The sequence below is a fragment of the Bombina bombina genome, chromosome 2 (genome assembly GCF_027579735.1).
Source record: "Bombina bombina isolate aBomBom1 chromosome 2, aBomBom1.pri, whole genome shotgun sequence".
Taxonomy (NCBI): domain Eukaryota; kingdom Metazoa; phylum Chordata; class Amphibia; order Anura; family Bombinatoridae; genus Bombina; species Bombina bombina.
The window spans coordinates 796,467,226-796,491,273 of record NC_069500.1 but is presented as its reverse complement, the minus strand read 5'-3'; the positions used below and the strand labels follow the sequence as shown (position 1 = coordinate 796,491,273).

The following is a 24,048-nucleotide window of genomic DNA, read 5'->3' as shown; positions in this document are numbered from 1 at the left end:
GCTACGGCTACTTCTCTTTCTTTGTGGCTGAAGAGTATCATTCGCTTTGCCTATGAAACTGCTGGACAGCAGCCTCCTGAGAGAGTTACGGCTCATTCTACGAGGGCTGTTTCCTCTTCCTGGGCATTCAAAAATAAAGCTTCTGTGGAAAAGATTTGCAAGGCTTCAACTTGGTCCTCTCTTCACACTTTTTAAAAATTCTATAAATTTGACACTTTTGCCTCGGCTGAGGCTTCTTTTGGGAGAAAGGTTCTACAAGTAGTGGTGCCTTCAGTTTAGGTTCCCTGTCTTGTCCCTCCCTTATCATCTGTGTACTCTAGCTTGGGTATTGATTCCCAATAGTAATTAGATGATCCGTGGACTCATCGTGTCATTAGAAAGAAAACAAAATTTATGCTTACCTGATAAATGTATTTCTTTCTTGACACGATGAGTCCACGGCCCGCCCTGTTCCTTGGACAGGTTGTTGGTATGTTTATAAACTTTAGACACCTCTGCACCTTGTTGCTTCCTTTCTCTCTTTTGCTTCGGTCGAATGACTGGGGTTAGAGGGAAGGGAGGTAATATTTAACAGCTTTGCTGTGGTGCTCTTTGCTGCCTCCTGCTGGGCAGGAGTGATTTTCCCAATAGTAATTAGATAATCCATGGACTCATCGTGTCAAGAAAGAAATACATTTATCAGGTAAGCATAAATTTTGGGTTTTCCCTGCTTGGTTCAATTATTTGTTTTTGTATGGTCTTTAAAATACGAATTTTATTGTGCACTTAGCGAGACATCCTGTTTTCAGGGTAAAAAGTGGCTTTAGATCATTCCACCAGTGAAATAGAAGTACTGGTGAGCATTCTTTAATATTCTCGCCAGCACAGAGAGCTTTAGATTATCAAGCTCTGAGTATATAATGTAAGTATTTGGACTTTGTATATACATGTAGAGATAAGATATGGAATATTTTGAGTCCATAGATAGTGATAAAATAAGGAAGTCTGCAAACTTAGCCCTTTTGAATTTGTTGAGGTTTCAAAGAGTGAAACAGTATTTTAACCCCTTCAGTTTCAGAGAAAAACTTGACCAAAGTAAAGGATAATTTTTAGCATTTTTGCTATCACTCCATTTAAACAGAAATAGAGCCATGTTTTTTTTTGTTTTTTATCATATATAATTATTTTTAGTTGACAACCTAAGGAATTGATCTAGGCCCATTTTGGTATATTCCATGACACCATTTTGCTGCCAAATGCAATGATATTAAAAAAACCAAAAAAAAAACAACTAACTAGACTTTAGGTTTCTCACTGAAATTATTTATACTACTACAGTCATAAGACAAATGGTTGTAAAAGCATTGTTTAGAAACAGCAGACATGCTTGGCTTTGCCATTTTTTTTGGCGATTTAAACGCCATTGATTGCAGCTGCACACCACACTTCTGAAATTCCTGGCAGTGAAGGAGTTAATTAGGTAGCGTGTAAGGTTAATTTTAGTTGTAGTGTAGAGATGACCCTCCCACCTGACACCTTCCATCCCCTGATCACTAACTGATCCCTCCAAAATAGCTCTCTTCCCTCCCTCACCCCCCGACTGGCCACCACCATCTTAGGTACTTGCAGACAGTATGCAGTTTAGGGATATATTGTTTAAATTCCTGTAGTGTATGGAACCCTCTACACAGACCCACCCACCTCACCTCCCCCTCACACTACTGCACCATCTTTGTTATTGGCGCAAGACACATATTACATTCTAATGTTCAAAAATAAATTTAAAAGATTTTGCGTGATTTTTCTTCATTTCAACGAGCTTGTGATCATCAGATTCTCTAAGAAGAAATTTACCCATTTCAATTTACCCATTTCCATCTTCACCTAAAAACCTTTTTTTGTTTTTTTTTTGTTTTGTTTTTAATTTGTTTAATGAATCAAGACAGGATAATGCAAAGAATAAAGAATGGTACTGAACATAGTACATACATAAATATTTGGTTTCTGTATATATTTAGAAACCGTGTTTATGCATCTCAATCAGCACCCCTCCTGATTGCTCTAAGGTGTCAACAAGCATACATTTACCCATTTATTTTTACCAGTCCATTGCCAGGACAAAGAATGAGTTAAAAAGGCGCAAATTGGCTTTTAATTAAGAAAAACAAAAATTATTAACAAAATGATGACTTCCTCTACCAGTTCCACTCCCCAACCTTGTTACATATTTTTGTGTTAACCATTTATTATCATCCCTATTTTTTAAGTACTAAGTCCTTTGTCTTTGATTGACAGCTTTTACACCCAATATTTTAATTTTGTGTCAATTCACATGAGATTACATTTTGGAGACAATAAATATATTATAATAATATTTATAAGCAATAACTGTAATATGTATTATATTGCTAGATCAAGAGAATATATAGAGGCCGAATTATCAAGCTCCGATAATGTCGGACATAATATGCTACAGCGTATCATGTCGGACAGACATTGATAAATCGGCCCCATAGTGTTAACTTTAACCTCATAAATGACGGATAGTTAGAAATGCATGTAGAGTGCTTTACCAGTGAATGGTCAGTGCCACATGATTATGGCATAAATGCCAGTACCAATGCAAATAGGGCAATGTTTTATTGTTGTGGTATTACACAATGATAAGGTACACTCCCAAGACAAAAAGGAATACTTTAGATACCATCCTGGAGTCATTTGATAATCACCAAACTATTTTAGAAGTAATTTGCACATCATCAAAAATCATCAGGCTTGTAAAGTGGTTAGCTAAGGTAAACAATTCTGGGTGATGACTTTAGAATGATTAGCAGATCACTTTACTGATTACTTCACAAGCATGAAAAGCCAGCGAATGACTCTCTAGAGTCATCTCACTTAAATATTTCAGCCTGTGGGCATACTTCAGAATGGCTTTTTATGACTAATCTGGAGTCATTGATTACTTCAGAATGACACCAGGAAGATCATCCTTTTTGACTAGGGCTAGCCGTAAGGAGGTTTTTCAAACAGGGTCAGCCCTTGCTGATAATCCAGTGTAGTCTTGCTAAGTTGTAAAATGCCTGATTTCATATGTGAAATTTCATGTTATGCATTTGGGTAAGTGTTATGACGTCATAGGTTATTCATTTGAGGATGTCATTTATGACATCGTATATGGTGTAATCTATGATACAGTTGATATTATCAAGTGGAGCATTCTAATGGGACTTTTTGCCCCACAGGCTTTATTGTCACATTCTTAAAAATACATTTTTGAACTTGCCTGATTAAATTAATTTGCACAAGGATATACTATTGTCTTGCTTAACAAAACAAAAAAAAATTGACAATTCAAAGAAACATTCTATTTTTCATTGTTACCTATTTCAGAGTCCACGGTTCTCCCAAAGATAAACACTGTTCCAGCCATTATGGCAGAAATTGTTAAAATAATAATAAGGATGGCCCACCAATGATTCTAAAAATGCAAAGTACAGAGTTTTACTTTTGGAGAACATTGAAAAAATGAACAAATACAATTTTATATAGGTGCATTTTGTAATGAATATACACTCTTATGTTGTGTGCTTAAAGGGACACTGAACCCATTTTTTTTTCTGTTGTGATTCGGATAAAGCATGCAATTGTAAGCAACTTTCTAATTTACTCCTATTATCAGTTTTTCTTCGTTCTCTTGCTATCTTTATTTGAAAAAGAATGCATCTAAGCGAAGGAGCCAGACAATTTTTGGTGTAGACCCTGGACAGCACTTGTTTATTGGTGGGTGATGTTATCCACCAATCCGCAAGAACAACCCAGGTTGTTCACCAAAAATGGGCCGGCATCTAAACTTACATTCTTGCTTTTCAAATAAAGATACCAAGAGAATGAAGAAAATTTGAAAATAGGAGTAAATTAGAAAGTTACTTAAAATTGCATGCTCTATCCGAATCACAAAGGCTTCCATATTCAACTATAAAGCTAAAAACAGCATAACACCTGCATACATCAAAATTAAAAATTCTAAGTGTAATGTGGAAAGCAAACCTTAAGCTTCATCTCAAACCCTAAGCTGCATCTACCACTGCCTAAACTGTTGGATGTCTTCTGGCTTATTTCTTCCATGTCTGGGCAATAATACCTGATAAAGATCTTGTACATGAGCTAAGTATGCTGCACTCTACTTACACTATTGTTTTTTGCAGCACTATGCACCTAACTTATATTGGAATAGGTCAATGTTTTACACAGTACTATTCCAAGGGCAGAAGTTGAAATAGTCATTCATACTAGTGTCTGGAGATGGACACATCGCATGGCCCATGGTCTACTTACTATGTAGTTTTATTTTAATCACTGTAATAATTATACTGCTAATGGGGAGAAAAAAGTTAATACTTGTGTTGAGGTCTCAGGTGTTAGAGAAAAAAAGGCTGCAAAGGGCTTTAACATTGAGATACAGTCATGGCCAAAAAATATTGGCATCCCTGCATTTCTGTCAGATAATGCACCACTTCGCCCAACAAATTGTTGAAATTACAAATGTTTAGGCATTCTTTTTTTTTTTTTTTTTCCTTTTGTTTGTATTGGTATGACACAAAGGAGTGGAGAAAAAAAGCCAAATCTCACACATTCCATGCAAAACACCAAAAATGGACTGGACAAAATTATTGGCACCCAAAATTTAATATTTGGTAGCACATCACTTGAAGAAAATAACTGAAATCAATCGCTTCCTGTAACCATCAATGAGTTTCTTACACCTCTCTACTGGAATTTTGGACCACTCTTCTTTCGGCAACTGCTCCAGGTCTCTCAGATTGGAAGGGTTTCTTTTCCCAACTGCTGTTTTGAGATTTCTCCACTGGTGCTCTATGGGATTGAGATCTGGACTCATTGCTGGCCAGTTCAGTACTCTCCAGCACTTCGTCTTAAACCATTTCTGGGTGCTTTTTGATGTGTGCTTTGGGTCATTGTCCTGCTGTAAGACCAATGACATCTGATGGAGACCCAACTTTGTGACACTGAGCCCTACATTGCACCACATAATTCTTTGGTAGTCTTCAGATTTCATAATGCCATGCACACAGTCAAGACATCCAGTGCCTGAAGCAGCAAAGCAACCCCAAAACATCAGTGAACCTCCACCATGTTAAACTTTAGGGACTGCATTCTTTTCTTTAAAAGCTTAATTTCTTTTTCTGAAACAGTAGAATGATGGGCTTTACCAAAAAGCTGTAATTTTGTTTTGTCTGTCCACAGCACATTCTACCAAAAGGATTTTGGCTTCCTCAGGTAAGTTTTGGCAAACTCCAATCTGGCTTTTTTATGTTTCTGTGTCAGCAGTGGGGTCCTCTTGGGTCTCCTACCATAGCGTCCCTTTTCATTCAGATGGCGACGTATAGTGCGAGCTGACACATTTGTACACTGTGCCTGAAGGGCAGCTTGAATTTGTCTGGAAGTTGATGAGGTTCTTTATCCACCATTTGAACAATCCTTTGTTGCAATCTTTGACCAATTTCTCTCTTTCTTCCACATCTAGGGAGATTAGCTACTTTGCCATGGGCTGTAAACTTCTTGACAATGTTGTGATCTCCAAAGATCTCTGGAGATTGACTTGTAACCTTAAGATTGTCCATGATTTTCCAAAATTTTTGTTCTCAAATCCTCAGACAATTCTTTGCTGCTCTTTCTCTTCTACATGCTCAGTGTGGCACACAGACACACAACAGAAAGGTTGAGTCAATTTTTCACCATTTGAACTTGTTGCTGGTGTGATTTCTATTTTGTCAGCACCTGTTAATTGATACAGGTGAATTTAATTACAAATTACAGGAGAATCACAAACTTGGAATGCAATTATTTCTTACAATTTTGAGAAGGTGCCAATAATTTTGTCCAGTCCATTTTTGGAGTTTTGTGTGGAATGTGTCAGATTTGGCTTATTTTTTTCTCAACTTTTTTGTGTCAAACAATACAAACAAAATAAATAAACATGAAAATGCATAAACATTTGCAATTGCATACATTTTCTGAGCGAAGTGGCGCATTATCTGACAGAAATACAGAGTTGCCAATATTTTTGGCCATGACTGTACATACATATACATGTCTAAAGATGTATATTTACAGACATTACACAAATATAAACACATAAATGCATATGTACACACAAATAGGCATTGGAACCCTTTGCAGTCAAGTAGCTGAAAACATGAAAAATCATATTTATGCAATATTCATATTTAATAAAGTGTTAATCTGAGTTTCTACTGTTAATATTTCCCATTCCAATGTTCTTCACATAAGTGAACATGTTCTAAGTAATTGTAAATACATATTCCTATATATATATATATATATATATATATATACATATATATATATACATACTATATGTATATATTTATATGTATAGGTGTGTGTGTATATATATATATATATATATATATATATATATATATATATATATATATATACATATATACACACATACAGTATCCCACAAAAGTGAGTACACCCCTCACATTTTTGTAAATATTTTATTATATCTTTTCATGCGACAACACTGAAGAAATTACACTTTGCTACAATGTAAAGTAGTGAGTGTACAGCCTGTATAACAGTGTATATTTGCTGTCCCCTCAAAATAACTCAAAACACAGCCAATATTGTCTAAATTGTCTAAACCCCTAAGTGGAAATGTCCAAATTGGACCTAATTAGCCATTTTCCCTCCCCGGTGTCCTGTGACTCGTTAGTGTTACAAGGTCTCAGGTGTGAATGGGGAGCAGGTGTGTTAAATTTGGTGTTAAGTTTGGCTCTCACACTCTCATACTGGTCTCTAGAAGTTCAACATGGCACCTCATGGCAAAGAACTCTCCGAGGATCTGAAAAAAAGATTTGTTGCTCTACATAAAGATGGCCTAGGCTATAAGAAGATTGCCAAGACCCTGAAACTGAGCTGCAGCACGGTGGGCAAGACCATACAGTGGTTTCACAGGACATGTTCCACTCAGAACAGGCCTCGCCATGGTCTGCCAAAGAAGTTGAGTGCACGTTCTCAGCGTCATATCCAGAGGTTGTCTTTGGCAAATAGACGCATTGCTGCAGAGGTTGAAGGGGGGGGAAGCCTGTCAGTGCTCAGACCATATGCCGCACACTGCATGAAATTGGTCTGCATGGCTGTTGTCCCAGAAGGAAGCCTCTTCTAAAGATGATGCACAAGACAGCCCGCAAACAGTTTGCTGAAGACAAGCAGACTAAGGACATGGATTACTGAAACCATGTCCTGTGGTCCGATGAGACCAAGATAAACTTATTTGGTTCAGATGTTGTCAAGCGTGTATGGCGGCAACCAGGTGAGGAGTATAAAGACAAGTCTGCCTTGCCTACAGTCAAGCATCGTGGTGGGAGTGTCATGGTCTGGGCCTGCATGAGTGCTGCCAGCACTGGGGAACTACAGTTCATTGAGGGAACCATGAATGCCAACATGTATTGTGACATACTGAAGCAGAGAATGATCCGCTGCCTTCGGAGACTGGGCCGCAGGGCAGTATTCCAACATGATAACCTCAAACACACCTCCAAGATGACCACTGCCTTGCTAAAGAAGCTGAGGGTAAAGGTAATGGACTGGCCAAGAATGTCTCCAGACCTAAACCTTATTGAGCAACTGTGGGGCATCCTCAAACAGAAGGTGGGGGGAGCCCAAGGTCTCTAACATCCACCAGCTCCGTGATGTTGTCATGGAGGAGTGGAAGAGGACTTCAGTGGCAACCTGTGAAGCTCTAGTTGATCTCCATGCCCAAGGGGCAGTGCTGGAAAATAATGGTGACCACACAAAATATTGACACTTTGGGCCCATTTGGACATTTCCACCTAGGGGTGTACTCACCTTTTTTGCCAACGGTTTACACATTAATGGCTGTTGAGTCATTTTGAGGGGACAGCAAATTTACACTGTTATACAGTCTGTATACTCTCACTACTTTACATTGTAGCAAAGTGTAATTTCTTCATTGTTATCACATGGAAAGATATAATAAAATATTTACAAAAATGTGAGGGGTGTACTCACTTTTGTGAGATACTGTGTGTGTGTGTATATATATATATATATATATATATATATACAAAAAATAATATGTATATGTGTGTGTGTGTATTTATAATTAAAAAGAACATATTCTATGTGAAGAACATTGGAATGTTAAATATTAACATTTCATTTCGGGTTAGTGCACTTGAGAAAATGTGACCAGGTTTGTCCGACTTGTTGGGTGTTCGTTCCCCCCCCCCCCCCCTCTTTTCATGCTCCATTGAAGCCTATGGGGAAATACGTTATTGCGGTCGCGATATTCTAACTTCGTCCTTTTGCAGGCGCAAGCTAAAACATTTTAATTTCAACTTGTAATACGAGCAGTACCAGACGTGTGCGCAAAAAGCTTACTTCTAGCGGAGATAGCGTGCAATTGGGAGCGATAAATAGAACCCCACTCGTAATCTAGCCCATAGTCTTTTATGGAAAAAAAAGTTAAAATTGTAAACAAGAACGCAAAATTAAAATGGTTCTTTATATTTCTATTGTGAAATTAGTCTTGTAGCCCTAATAAGTGGGATCAACAAATGTAGATTCTGTACCTTTTTTTAGATCATTCAGTGAAGTCTGCCCATGTCAGAGTCAGTGTGATATTTATCGTCATGCTGAGGAATTTTAGATCATTAAGCCCAATGTATTGTGATCTGCCTTGAACACGTTTTAATTTCTGAACCTCTAATGTAATTTCTTGAGAGCAGCAATATATAACTGCAGGACTGTAACTTCTTAATAAATCATTCATATTAAAGGGATAGTAAACACCAACAATTGTATTGTTTAAAAAGATAGAAAAAGAAAATACCTTTATTATCCATTCCCCAGTTCTGCATAACCAACACTGTTATAGAAAAATACTTTTTACCTCTGTTATTTCCTTGTATCTAAGCTTCTGCAGACTCCTTATTTCAACAAAAGCAAATTTGATTATAAAAGTAAATTAGAAAGTTGTTTATTATTTCATGCCCTATTTGAATAATTAACGTTTAATTTGGACTTTACTATCCCTTTAATATGTGTATTGTAATCTTGGTCATTACGTATAAATTAATATATAAAAAGACTCAGTGAAATATTTTAGATGAATTCCTGCTTAGTTACCTTCATCCATGTTGCTATGTCGTCTATCTCATTTAATTTTAGGAAAGAATTTTTAAGTCTGGCAATGGGTCCATCTGCATCCACAAGCCGACAGATATGAAACTTGTCACAGTACCCTTGCCTTTTTCCACATGGTGATCCAGGAGGAAGTTGAATAAGAGTTTTTTTGAAATAATGTTCCAGTTCTGCAGAAGATGTACTTTTACAGTAATATCCATCTCCTGAAAATCAAGAACGTTACACCTTTAAAAACATGTACATTTGTTTTACACAAGACTAAAATGGCTTCCTGTTAATGTTTATAGTTTATAAATGAACAACTTTAAAAATATAGTAAACAATTGTAGGTTGTAATATGAAATGTTGAATTATATGTAGTAAAAAAAGAGTACTGGAAGTGCATGTTTCAGACTTCATAAGCCTAATTCTACCACATATTTTTTCCTAATTGGCTTCAGTAGAGACCAGATAAGATAATAAACTGCAAAGCAATGCTAACCAAAGACAGGGTTAAGTCTTGTCTAGTCTAGTAAAAAGTCCAGAATGCCTTCTACAGATAAGAAAAGTAGTGTGTAGATTCTGACTTTTTCAGCAAACAATGTGTTGATGCGTTCTTAAAATGTTCACACTCATCTTATATGACCCTATAAGTGGAAATCATAAAAATGTCTTAGATTTATAATTGCAATAAAATCCGTGAAAAAAACAAAAATGAATTAAAATTAAATTGAATGCTATTAATGGAAAGGTTTGTGACCACAGACTAAGGTCCCTGTGGTTCAGTTATGTGTGCAGCCTGATCCAAATTCCAACAAGACTAAAAGAAATACTAAACCCAATTTGTTTTCTTTTATGATTCGGATTGAGCATGCAATTTTAAGCAACTTTCTCATTTTCTTATATTATCAATTTTTCTCGGTTCTCTTGGAATCTTTATTTGAAAAAGCAGGAATGAAAGTTTAGGAGCTGGCCCATTTTTGGTTCATCAATAGGGTTGGGCAATTGTGTTTATATTTGAATTTGAATGTTAGAACGAATGTTTTTGTAGAAATTTGATTTACGTAATCGAATGTTGATGTGAACAAATATTCTTAAAAATTCTATAATCAAAAGCTATTTGCAGTTTTCGAATTTCACTTTCGATTTCGAATGTTCATAATTAGATTAAATCATGTCCATATTCGAAATTTTTGTAACATTCAATTTAACAAATACTATTTAGAAATTCAATAGTTCATGTGGTAGGGAATTTAGTAAATTGATTCATAATAGATACATATATATATATATATATATATATATATATATATATATATATATATATATATATAAATTTGAATGTTACATTTAAAGAAAGCATTAGAAATACTATTACAAATATGTAAATTCAAAATTTTCAAAGAGAGGGTCTGCTGCTTTGATTATCTGTTAAAGTAAGATTGTCTGTTTAAGTAAGCAGTTAGCTAAACAAGGTAGTTAGGCAAACAAGGATTTGGAAGGGAAATATAATTATTTTATATTTTTAAGTTAAACCTTTTAGTAAGTATGTGTGAGAATCTCATTCAGTGTACAGCTTGCCACATGTTTGCATTACTGGAGCAGCCACTTCAGGGACTATATGTCTGTGGCAATTGGGAGCATATTGTGTCTTTAGAAACTCGTATTGGAGTTCTGGAGGAACGAATTGCAACACTGCATAAAATTCAGATACTTGAAAGGGAAATGGATAGGACTGAGCTGGTTTTTAATGGTTCTATCAGTGGTAATGGGGAGGATTCAGATGAGGAGACTCCAGAATGTAGCTGGGTCACAGTTAGAGGGCAAAGTAAAGGTAAGCGGAAGAGACAGGCCAGTTCTGAGCTGGTACACCCCAACAGATTTGCCAGGGGTTTGACTTTTTAGAGCACTGGGCCGACTTTTCGCTTGGGTACAATTTGTACAGTAAGGATAGATTGCACCTGAATGACATGGGTGCAGGTGTGTTGGGGGAAAGGATGGTAGCACGTTTAGAGAATCTTTAAAACTAGGCAAAGGGGGGGAGGGTCAGTTAGAACACAATAGAACAGAGAGATCAGTCTGTGAATATGTCACTCCTATAATATCTCAAGGAAGGGATGACTTAACCCCTTAGTGACCGACGACGTACGCCATACGTCCTGCAAAAAAATACAGTTACGCCTGAGGACGTATGGCGTACGTCGTTGGCTAAACTGAGCCCTGGAAGCGATCGAGATCGCTTCCAGCCGCTCTTACAGCATCCCTGCAATACTGTTTACGAGTACCGGGACCGGATTGATCACTCCCCCACAAGTGATCACTTCCGGTTTTGCTCCAAGTGGAGCCCGGCAGTTCAGCAGAGCATCGGAAGCGATCGGACACGCTTCCGATGCTCTGCTTGTGTGCTAAGTGCCTCAGTGGGTCGAGGCACTTAGTTATAAAATAAAAATATAAAAAAATAAAACAGAAGAAAATAAAAACAGCCCTAAATAGCCCCCCCCCCTCCCCCTTCACAGGACATCGAAGATGGCGATGCCCAGTGCATCATGGGGCCTCTGGGGGTGTCCCTAGCCTGCCTCATCATAGGGGCAAGCTAGGGTCACCCAATCTGAGCCTCCCACCCATTAAAAAAATAAAATACCCCATTTGTCTGATCATGTCAATATTTGTAAATATTGACACTGATCAGTGTGGATCTCCCTCCCTCTCCTCACTTGCGATTTTGTTGGAGAGAGACCTGTATTTAGCAGAGAGAGCTATATTTATTATATTTGTTAAAAAAATTTGAGATCCAAAGGCTCTTTTCAGAGCCATTAACCCCTAGCTTGCCAGTGATCACTATAAATCACTGGCATTAGCATAGCTGCACTTTTTTTGCTGTCTGTGCATTTTTTTAGGGGTTCATTTTTTTGTTGTAATTTTTTTTAAAAAGCCAAAGGCTCTTTTCAGAGCCATTTAGTTAATTTAATTTAATTAATTTAATTTCCAGAGTTATTAACCCCTAGCTTGCCAGTGATCGCTATAAATCACTGGCATTAGCACAGCTGCACTTTTTTTGTTGTCTGTGCATTTTTTTAGGGGTTAATTTTTTTGTTGTAATTTTTTTTAAAAAACCAAAGGCTCTTTTCATAGCCATTTAGATAATTTAATTTAATTTCCAGAGTCATTAACCCCTAGCTTGCCAGTGATCGCTATAAATCACTGGCAGTAGCATAGCTGTACTTTTTTGCTGTCTGTGCATTTTTTAGGGGTTAATTTTGTTGTTGTAATTTTTTAAAAACCCAAAGGCCATTTAGTTAATTTAATTTTCAGAGCCATTAACCCCTAGCTTGCCATTTAGCTAATTAATTTAATTTGTTTTTCTGTGACAGATACAATAATGTCACAGAAAACATATAGTGTTGAGGAGGCGTATGCCATCCTTGCGTCAGAGTCAGATGTCTCTATGTCTGACTCAGACCCCAATTTTGACCCTGCCATGTGCTCAGATACATCACTAGATTCAGTCTCAACTGATAGTGATGTATCTGTGGCTGCTAGCCCCCCTGCTACCCCCCCCTACCAGCCCCCCTGCTAGCCCCCCTGCCAGAAGGAGGTGTGTTGCTGCCATTGCCGCTGAAGAGTGGGTAATGCCTAATCTCCAGAGGCCAGATATCCCACCCTTCACAGCAAATGCTGGAATAAATATAGATGTGGCAGGTTTTAGCCCCCAACAGTTTTTGGAGGTGTTTCTGGGCGATGATGTATTGGGGAACATTGTCGCCCAAACTAATTTATATGCCCATCAGTACCGTGCTGCAAAGCCTGAAACATATTTGGCAAAGCAGCAATGGGCCCCCGTCGATGTGCCAGAATTTAAAAAATTCTGGGCATTGACTATGCTGATGGGCATCATAAAGAAACCCTCTGTTCGCTCCTACTGGAGCAGTAGCCCCATCTGCTCTACCCCCATTTTCTCCCAGACTATGTCGAGGAAGAGGTATGAAATGATTCTGCATTTCATGCACTTCAGCGACAACAGCCTGTGCCCCCCTAGGGAGCATCTCCAATTTGACAGGCTGTATAAAATCCGCCCCCTGATTACCCACTTTTCTGCCAGGTTTGCAGAGGCTTATACACCTGGAAGGAATATATGCATTGATGAATCCCTGATGAAGTATAAGGGAAGGCTGGGATTTAAGCAGTATATTCCTTCCAAGCGTTCCAGGTATGGGGTAAATGTGTATAAGCTCTGTGAGAGCGACAGTGGGTATACTCAGGCCTTCCGGGTGTATGAGGGAAAGGATAGCCACCTTGACCCTCCAGGTTGCTCAGAACAAATGGGAACCACTGGCAAGATTGTCTGGGACCTGATATTACCCCTAATGAACAAAGGGTATCACTTGTACTTAGACAATTTTTATACAATTGTCCTTTTGTTCAAGCTACTGTATTGCTTTGATACAGTAGCTTGCGGTACAATTAAAAAGAACCGTGCAGGTTTCCCAGGACAACTTGTACGCACCCTGCTACAAAGGGGGGAGACCTCAGCTCTGCGCCAAGAGGAGCTGTTGGCACTTAAGTACAGAGACAAGAAGGATGTATACCTTCTTACCACCATCCACAATGAGAGGACGGTGGCGGTTTCTGTACGTGGCAGAGCTGAGATCATAAGGAAGCCAGTATGCATCAAATCTTATAACCGGCATATGGGTGGGGTTGATCTGGCAGATCAGCTGCTGCAGCCTTACCTAATTATGCGGAAGACAAGGGCCTGGTACAAAAAGGTTGCAATTTACCTAATGCAGATTGCAACCCACAATGCTTTTTTGTTCAAAAAAGCAAACCCCAGAATGAAACAGACTTTTTTACAGTTTCAGCTCCAGATCATTTCGGGGATTTTGTACCATGATGCACCTGCTCCCCGGGCGGTGATGGGAGAGAGCAGAGTTGGGGCTACCCATTTTATTTTTAAAATCCCCCCTACTGCCGCAAAGCAGAAACCACAAAAAAAATGCAGAGTCTGTACCAAGAGGGGGTAGAGAAGGGACACCATATATCACTGTCCTGATTGCCCTGGACAGCCTGCACTCTGCATTGGGGACTGTTTCAAGCGGTACCATACAATGGTCAATTTTTAAAAAATAAATACATTTGCAGTTTTTTGGTTATGTTTACTGTTTTTTGGTTGTTTTTTTTTTTTACTTTTACTGTTCCAGATTTTTACATTTCACTACTTTTTTTCTAAAATTGGGGCTGTTTTTTTTTTTCTTTTCTTTAAAAACCCCTGTCAAACCTATGGATGGGGGACATAGGTGTTCTCAGGGTGCCTTGCAGAAAACAACCTAAAGTATTTTTTTGCAATAACTTACAACAGTCTCTCCTAAATCATAGTCAAAAAGCAGTGTGTGTGTGTGTTTGTGTGTAAAAATGAAAATTGAAAAATTACCACCATACATTTTCTCCATTTTTTTGGCTAAAACGGTTGCTTCAAAGACATCACAGCACACTATATACAATACCTTGGGGTGTCAACTTTTGAAATATATGCACATTCATGGAAAACAAATAAATTGGGGTATGTAAAAAGACCCCCCAAAAAAGACGATAGGCAAAGAAAATATGTTAAATGTGAAAAAAAAATCACAAATGCATGTCAGACATTTGGCATTGCACCCCCCAAACAAGCCAACAAACCTATGCATAGGTGGTATCACTGTACTCAGGAGATGTTGGTGAACACATATTGGGGTCTTTTTTGGCAGTAACACATAACAGGAGCTAAGAATCCATGTCTAAAGTACAACGTGTGTGAAAATGAACACAAAAAAATGAATACCCAATAGTTTGACAAAGACTGGTGGTTGAATTAGTGCATACAAAGTGTTAAAATACCAGCATTTAAAATACCCTAGGGTGTCTACTTTTTAAAAATATATGGTTTGATGGGGTAAATTACATTGGCCGGCTTCAGAAATGTCCTAAATATTACATGGGGGCATGGGTAGTGAAAATTCCAAGTTGAAAAACTGGAATGCGCCCCCTAGAAATAAGGCCTTTTAGCCCCCAGAGAACCCAACACACCTATACATGGGTGGTATCACTGTACTCAGGAGATGTTGTTGAACACATATTGAGGTGTTTTCTGGCAGTAACACATAACAGGAACTGAGAATCCATGCCTAAAGTAGAATGTGTGTGAAAAATAACACAAAAAAATGACTACCCAAAAGTTTGATAAAGACTGTTGGTTGAATTAGTGCATGGAAAGTGTTAAAATACCAGCATTTGAAATACCCTAGGGTGTCTTCTTTTCAAAAATATATGGTTTGATGGGGGTAAATTACATTGGCTGGCTTCAGAAATGTCCCAAATAGGACATGGGTGCATGATAACAGATGTGAAAATTTCAAGTTGGAAAACTGGAATGTGTCCCCTACAAATAAGGCCTTTTAGCCCCCAGAGAAACCGACACACCTATACATAGGTGGTATCACTGTACTAAGGAGATGCTGCTGAAGACATATTGGGGTGTTATTTGGCAGTAACCCTTAACATTTTCAGTAAATGTATTCTAAAATTGCTATTTTGTCAAAAAAATCAATTTTTTTTTTTTTCTCAAAATTTAGCATAGATTGGTGGTAAATTGGTTGCATGAAAAAAGTCAAAATACCCCAAGTTTAATACCTTAGGTTGTCTTCTTTTAAAAATTATATACATTTGAATGAATATTCAGGGATTCCTGACAGATATCAGTGTTCAAATGTAACTAGCGCTAATTTCTTTCATGTAATTAGCAAGAGTCCATGAGCTAGTGACGTATGGGATATACATTCCTACCAGGAGGGGCAAAGTTTCCCAAACCTCAAAATGCCTATAAATACACCCCTCACCACACCCACAATTCAGTTTTACAAACTTTGCCTCCGATGGAGGTGGTGAAGTAAGTTTGTGCTAGATTCTACGTTGATATGCGCTCCGCAGCAAGTTGGAGCCCGGTTTTCCTCTCAGCGTGCAGTGAATGTCAGAGGGATGTGAGGAGAGTATTGCCTATTTGAATGCAGTGATCTCCTTCTACGGGGTCTATTTCATAGGTTCTCTGTTATCGGTCGTAGAGATTCATCTCTTACCTCCCTTTTCAGATCGACGATATACTCTTATATATACCATTACCTCTGCTGATTCTCGTTTCAGTACTGGTTTGGCTTTCTACAAACATGTAGATGAGTGTCCTGGGGTAAGTAAATCTTATTTTCTGTGACACTCTAAGCTATGGTTGGGCACTTTGTTTATAAAGTTCTAAATATATGTATTCAAACATTTATTTGCCTTGACTCAGAATGTTCAACTTTCCTTATTTTCAGACAGTCAGTTTCATATTTGGGATAATGCATTTGATTTAATCATTTTTTCTTACCTTAAAAAAATTTGACTTTTTCCCTGTGGGCTGTTAGGCTCGCGGGGGCTGAAAATGCTTTATTTTATTGTGTCATTTTTGGCGCGGACTTTTTTGGCGCAAAAAATTCATTTCCGTTTCCGGCGTCATACGTGTCGCCGGAAGTTGCGTCATTTTTTTTTTTTTACGTTATTTTGCGCCAAAAATGTCGGCGTTCCGGATGTGGCGTCATTTTGGCGCCAAAAAGCATTTAAGCGCCAAATAATGTGGGCGTCTTATTGGCGCGAAAAATATGGGCGTCGCTTTTGTCTCCACATTATTTAAGTCTCATTTTTCATTGCTTCTGGTTGCTAGAAGCTTGTTCTTTGGCATTTTTTCCCATTCCTGAAACTGTCATTTAAGGAATTTGATCAATTTTGCTTTATATATATGTTGTTTTTTCTCTTACATATTGCAAGATGTCTCACGTTGCATCTGAGTCAGAAGATACTACAGGAAAATCGCTGTCTAGTGCTGGATCTACCAAAGCTAAGTGTATCTGCTGTAAACTTTTGGTAGCTATTCCTCCAGCTGTTGTTTGTATTGATTGTCATGACAAACTTGTTAAAGCAGATAATATTTCCTTTAGTAAAGTACCATTGCCTGTTGCAGTTCCTTCAACATCTAAGGTGCAGAATGTTCCTGATAATATAAGAGATTTTGTTTCTGAATCCATAAAGAAGGCTATGTCTGTTATTTCTCCTTCTAGTAAACGTAAAAAATCTTTTAAAACTTCTCTCCCTACAGATGAATTTTTAAATGAACATCAAGGGGGGTAGTTATCAAGCCGTCTACTTTTCTGGCTTCGCCGGCCCAATACGTCCGCCTAAGCTCGCCTACCTTCGCTGCCGCGGACCTTGAATACGTTCGCCTAAGTTATCAAATAAAGCTGTCAAAAAGCCGCGGGGCGATGAGCAGCGGACTGTGACAGTTATCACTCATCCGATCTCGCTGCCCTTCGGCTTTTTCCCAGCTTTATTGCTAGCCTGTCACTAAGCACTCACACTAAACTGCACTGTTCTACCCCCTATACCGGCGCCCCCGGAGGCCCCCGCAACTAAATAAAGTTACTAACCCCTAAACCGCCGCTCCTAGACCCCGCCGCAAGTCTTATAAATGTATTAACCCCTAAACCGCCACTCCTAGACCCCGCCGCAAGTCTTATAAATGTATTAACCCCTAAACCGCCGCTCCCGGACACCGCTGCCACCTACATTATACCTAGTAACCCCTATCCTGCCCCCCCTATACCGTCGCCCTCTATTTTAAAATTATTAACCCCTATCCTGCTGATCCCGCACCTCTCCGCAACTAAATAAATAGTTTAACCCCTAAACCGCCGCTCCATGAACCCGTCGCAACCTATAATAAATTTATTAACCCCTATCCTGCCCCCCACTACGCCGCCGCCACTGTAATAAAATGATTAACCCCTAAACCTAAGTCTAACCCTAACCATAACGCCCCCCTAACTTAAATATTAATTAAATACATCTAAATAAATTAACTCTTATTAACTAAATGAATCCTATTTAAAACTAAATACTTACTTATAAAATAAACCCTAATATAGCTACAATATAAATAATAATTATATTCTAGCTATCTTAGGATTTATATTTATTTTACAGGTACCTTTCAATTTATTTTAACCATGTACAATAACTATTAAATAGTTATTAACTATTTAATAGCTTACCTAGCTAAAATAAAGAGAAATTTACCTGTGAAATAAATCCTAACCTAAGTTACAATTACACCTAACACTACACTATACTTTAATAAATTATTCCTATTTAAAACTAAATACTTACCTGTAAAATAAACCCTAAGATAGCTACAATGTAATTAATAATTATATTATAGCTATCTTAGGATTTATATTTAGTTTACAGGTAACTTTGTATTTATTTTAGCTAGTTAGAATAGTTATTAAATAGTTATTAACTATTTAATAACTACCTAGCTAAAAGAAATACAAAATTACCTGTAAAATAAATCCTAACTTAAGTTACAATTAAACCTAATACTACACTATCATTAAATTAACTAAATAAACTACCTACAAATAACTACAATGAAATACAATTACATAAACTAACTAAAGTACAAAAAATAAAAAAAGCTAAGTTACAAAAAATAAAAAATTAAGTTACAAACATGTTAAAAATATTACAACAATTTTAAGCTACTTACACCTAATCTAAGCCCCCTAATAAAATAACAAACCCCCCCAAAATAAAAAAAATCCCTACCCTATTCTAAATTACATAAATTTCAAAGCTCTTTTACCTTACCAGCCCTTAAAAGGGCCATTTGTGGGGGCATGCCCCAAAAAGTTCAGCTCTTTTGCCTGTAAAAGAAAAATACAACCCCCCCCAACATTAAAACCCACCACCCACATACCCCTAATCTAACCCAAAACCCCCTTACAAAAACCTAACACTAATCCCCTGAAGATCATCCTACCTTGAGTCGTCTTCACTCAGCCGAGCCACCGATGGAACTGAAGAGGACATCCGGAGCGGAAGAAGTTAATCCTCCAAGCGGCGCTGAAGAAGTCTTCGATCCGGCCGATGTCATCTTCAAAGAGGCGCTGATGAGGTCTTCTATCCGGGCGAAGTCATCTTCCAAGCCGGGTCTTGAATCTTCCTTCCGCCGACGCGGAACCACCTTCTTCACCGACGGACTACGACGAATGACGGCTCCTTTAAGGGACGTCATCCAAGATGGCGTCCCCTCAATTCCGATTGGCTGATAGGATTCTATCAGCCAATCGGAATTAAGGTAGGAAAATCTGATTGGCTGATGGAATCAGCCAATCAGATTCAAGTTCAATCCGATTGGCTGATCCAATCAGCCAATCAGATTGAGCTCGCATTCTATTGGCTGATCGGAACAGCCAATAGAATGCGAGCTCAATCTGATTGGCTGATTCCATCAGCCAATCAGATTTTTCCTACCTTAATTCCGATTGGCTGATAGAATCCTATCAGCCAATCGGAATTGAGGGGACACCATCTTGGATGACGTCCCTTAAAGGAGCCGTCATTCGTCGTAGTCCGTCGGTGAAGAAGGTGGTTCCGCGTTGGCGGAAGGAAGATTCAAGACCCGGCTTGGAAGATGACTTCGCCCGGATAGAAGACCTCTTCAGCGCCTCTTTGAAGATGACATCGGCCGGATCGAAGACTTCTTCAGCGCCGCCTGGATGATGACTTCATCGGATGGAAGATTTCTTCAGCGCCGCTTGGAGGATTAATTTCTTCCGCTCCGGATGTCCTCTTCAGTTCCATCGGTGGCTCGGCTGAGTGAAGACGACTCAAGGTAGGATGATCTTCAGGGGATTAGTGTTAGGTTTTTGTAAGGGGGGTTTGGGTTAGATTAGGGGTATGTGGGTGGTGGGTTTTAATGTTGGGGGGGGCTTGTATTTTTCTTTTACAGGCAAAAGAGCTGAACTTTTTGGGGCATGCCCCCACAAATGGCCCTTTTAAGGGCTGGTAAGGTAAAAGAGCTTTGAAATTTATGTAATTTAGAATAGGGTAGGGATTTTTTTTATTTTGGGGGGGTTTGTTATTTTATTAGGGGGCTTAGATTAGGTGTAAGTAGCTTAAAATTGTTGTAATATTTTTAACATGTTTGTAACTTAATTTTTTATTTTTTGTAACTTAGCTTTTTTTATTTTTTGTACTTTAGTTAGTTTATGTAATTGTATTTCATTGTAGTTATTTGTAGGTAGTTTATTTAGTTAATTTAATGATAGTGTAGTATTAGGTTTAATTGTAACTTAAGTTAGGATTTATTTTACAGGTAATTTTGTATTTCTTTTAGCTAGGTAGTTATTAAATAGTTAATAACTATTTAATAACTATTCTAACTAGCTAAAATAAATACAAAGTTACCTGTAAAATAAATATAAATCCTAAAATAGCTACAATGTAATTATTAATTACATTGTAGCTATCTTAGGGTTTATTTTACAGGTAAGTATTTATTTTTAAATAGGAATAATTTATTAAAGTATGGTGTAGTGTTAGGTGTAATTGTAACTTAGGTTAGGATTTATTTCACAGGTACATTTCTCTTTATTTTAGCTAGGTAAGCTATTAAATAGTTAATAACTATTTAATAGTTATTGTACATGGTTAAAATAAATTGAAAGGTACCTGTAAAATAAAAATAAATCCTAAGATAGCTAGAATATAATTATTATTTATATTGTAGCTATATTAGGGTTTATTTTAAAGGTAAGTATTTAGTTTTAAATAGGATTCATTTAGTTAATAAGAGTTAATTTATTTAGATGTATTTAATTAATATTTAAGTTAGGGGGCGTTAGGGTTAGTGTTAGACTTAGGTTTAGGGGTTAATAATTTTATTACAGTGGCGACGGTGTAGGGGGGGCAGATTAGGGGTTAATACATTTAATATAGGTTGCGGCGGGTTCAGGGAGCGGCGGTTTAGGGGTTAATACATTTATTATAGTTGCGGTGGGCTCCGGGAGCGGCGGTTTAGGGGGTAATAACTTTATTTAGTTGCGGCGGTGTAGGGGGCACAGATTAGTGGTGTTTAGACTCGGGGTACATGTTAGGGTGTTAGGTGTAGACAGCTCCCATAGAAATCAATGGGATGTCTGTCAGCAGCGAACTTGTACTTTCGCTATGGTCAGACTCCCATTGATTCCTATGGGATCCGCCGCCTCCAGGGGTGGCGCTTTGAAAACCAGGTACGCTGGGCCGTAAAAGTGCCGAGCGTACCTGCTAGTTTTTTGATAGCTAGCAAAAGTAGTGAGAATGTGCCGCACTTGTGTGCGGAACATCTGGAGTGACGTAAGAATCGATCTGTGTCGGACTGAGTCCGGCGGATCGAAGCTTACGTCACAAAATTCTACTTTTGCCGGTCTCGAGCCTTTGATAACTAAGGCGAATCAGCCTCGCCACAAATACGCTGCGGAATTCCAGCGTATTTGAGGTTGACGGCTTGATAACTACCCCCCCATCATTCTGATTCTGATGACTCTTCTGGTTCAGAGGATTCTGTCTCAGAGGTTGATGCTGATAAATCTTCATATTTATTTAAAATGGAATTTATTCGTTCTTTACTTAAAGAAGTACTAATTGCTTTAGAAATAGAGGATTCTGGTCCTCTTGATACTAATTCTAAAAGTTTGGATAAGGTATTTAAAGCTCCTGTGGTTATTCCAGAAGTTTTTCCTGTTCCTAATGCTATTTCTGCAGTAATTTCCAAAGAATGGGATAAATTGGGTAATTCATTTACTCCTTCTAAACGTTTTAAGCAATTATATCCTGTGCCGTCTGACAGATTAGAATTTTGGGACAAAATCCCTAAAGTTGATGGGGCTATTTCTACCCTTGCTAAACGTACTACTATTCCTACGTCAGATGGTACTTCGTTTAAGGATCCTTTAGATAGGAAAATTGAATCCTTTCTAAGAAAAGCTTATCTGTGTTCAGGTAATCTTCTTAGACCTGCTATATCATTGGCTGATGTTGCTGCAGCTTCAACTTTTTGGTTGGAAACTTTAGCGCAACAAGTAACAGATCATGATTCTCATAATATTATTATTCTTCTTCAGCATGCTAATAATTTTATCTGTGATGCCATTTTTGATATTATTAGAGTTGATGTCAGGTTTATGTCTCTAGCTATTTTAGCTAGAAGAGCTTTATGGCTTAAGACTTGGAATGCTGATATGGCTTCTAAATCAACTCTACTTTCCATTTCTTTCCAGGGTAACAAATTATTTGGTTCTCAGTTGGATTCCATTATTTCAACTGTTACTGGTGGGAAAGGAACTTTTTTACCACAGGATAAAAAATCTAAAGGTAAAAGCAGGGCTAATAATCGTTTTCGTTCCTTTCGTTTCAACAAAGAACAAAAGCCTGATCCTTCATCCTCAGGAGCAGTTTCAGTTTGGAAACCATCTCCAGTCTGGAATAAATCCAAGCCAGCTAGAAAGGCAAAGCCTGCTTCTAAGTCCACATGAAGGTGCGGCCCTCATTCCAGCTCAGCTGGTAGGGGGCAGGTTACGTTTTTTCAAGGAAATTTGGATCAATTTGGTTCACAATCTTTGGATTCAGAGCATTGTTTCAGAAGGGTACAGAATTGGTTTCAAGATGAGACCTCCTGCAAAGAGATTTTTTCTTTCCCGTGTCCCAGTAAATCCAGTAAAAGCTCAAGCATTTCTGAAATGTGTTTCAGATCTAGAGTTGACTGGAGTAATTATGCCAGTTCCAGTTCCGGAACAGGGGATGGGGTTTTATTCAAATCTCTTCATTGTACCAAAGAAGGAGAATTCCTTCAGACCAGTTCTGGATCTAAAAATATTGAATCGTTATGTAAGAATACCAACGTTCAAGATGGTAACTATAAAGACTATCTTGCCTTTTGTTCAGCAAGGGAATTATATGTCCACAATAGATTTACAGGATGCATATCTGCATATTCCGATTCATCCAGATCATTATCAGTTCCTGAGATTCTCTTTTCTGAACAAGCATTACCAGTTTGTGGCTCTGCCGTTTGGCCTAGCTACAGCTCCAAGAATTTTTACAAAGGTTCTCGGTGCCCTTCTGTCTGTAATCAGAGAACAGGGTATTGTGGTATTTCCTTATTTGGACGATATCTTGGTACTGGCTCAGTCTTTACATTTAGCAGAATCTCATACGAATCGACTTGTGTTGTTTCTTCAAGATCATGGTTGGAGGATCAATTTACCAAAAAGTTCTTTGATTCCTCAGACAAGGGTAACTTTTCTGGGTTTCCAGATGGATTCAGTGTCCATGACTCTGTCTTTAACAGACAAGAGACGTCTAAAATTGATTGCAGCTTGTCGAAACCTTCAGTCACAATCATTCCCTTCGGTAGCCTTATGCATGGAAATTCTAGGTCTTATGACTGCTGCATCGGACGCGATCCCCTTTGCTCGTTTTCACATGCGACCTCTTCAGCTCTGTATGCTGAAGCAATGGTGCAAGGATTACACGAAGATATCTCAATTAATATCTTTAAAACCGATTGTTCGACACTCTCTAACATGGTGGACAGATCACCATCGTTTAATTCAGGGGGCTTCTTTTGTGCTTCCGACCTGGACTGTAATTTCAACAGATGCAAGTCTTACAGGTTGGGGAGCTGTGTGGGGATCTCTGATGGCACAAGGAGTTTGGGAATCTCAGGAGGTGAGATTACCGATCAATATTTTGGAACTCCGTGCAATTTTCAGAGCTCTTCAGTTTTGGCCTCTTCTGAAGAGAGAATCGTTCATTTGTTTTCAGACAGACAATGTCACAACTGTGGCATACATCAATCATCAAGGAGGGACTCACAGTCCTCTGGCTATGAAAGAAGTATCTCGAATTTTGGTTTGGGCAGAATCCAGCTCCTGTCTAATCTCTGCGGTTCATATCCCAGGTATAGACAATTGGGAAGCGGATTAT

At 38.2% G+C, this 24,048-nt stretch overlaps 1 protein-coding gene across 1 annotated transcript in view; it reads right to left on the bottom strand.

Annotated features, from left to right (window-relative positions):
* Window positions 1-24,048, bottom strand: part of LOC128648022 (disintegrin and metalloproteinase domain-containing protein 10-like) — a 140,100-nt gene that overhangs the window by 15,127 nt on the left and 100,925 nt on the right. The window contains exons 14-15 of the mRNA XM_053700709.1: window positions 9,181-9,401; window positions 3,364-3,460 (exon numbers count right to left, since the gene is read on the bottom strand). Coding sequence (XP_053556684.1) covers window positions 3,364-3,460; window positions 9,181-9,401 — 318 coding nt within the window. The remainder of the gene's footprint in view (window positions 1-3,363; window positions 3,461-9,180; window positions 9,402-24,048) is intronic.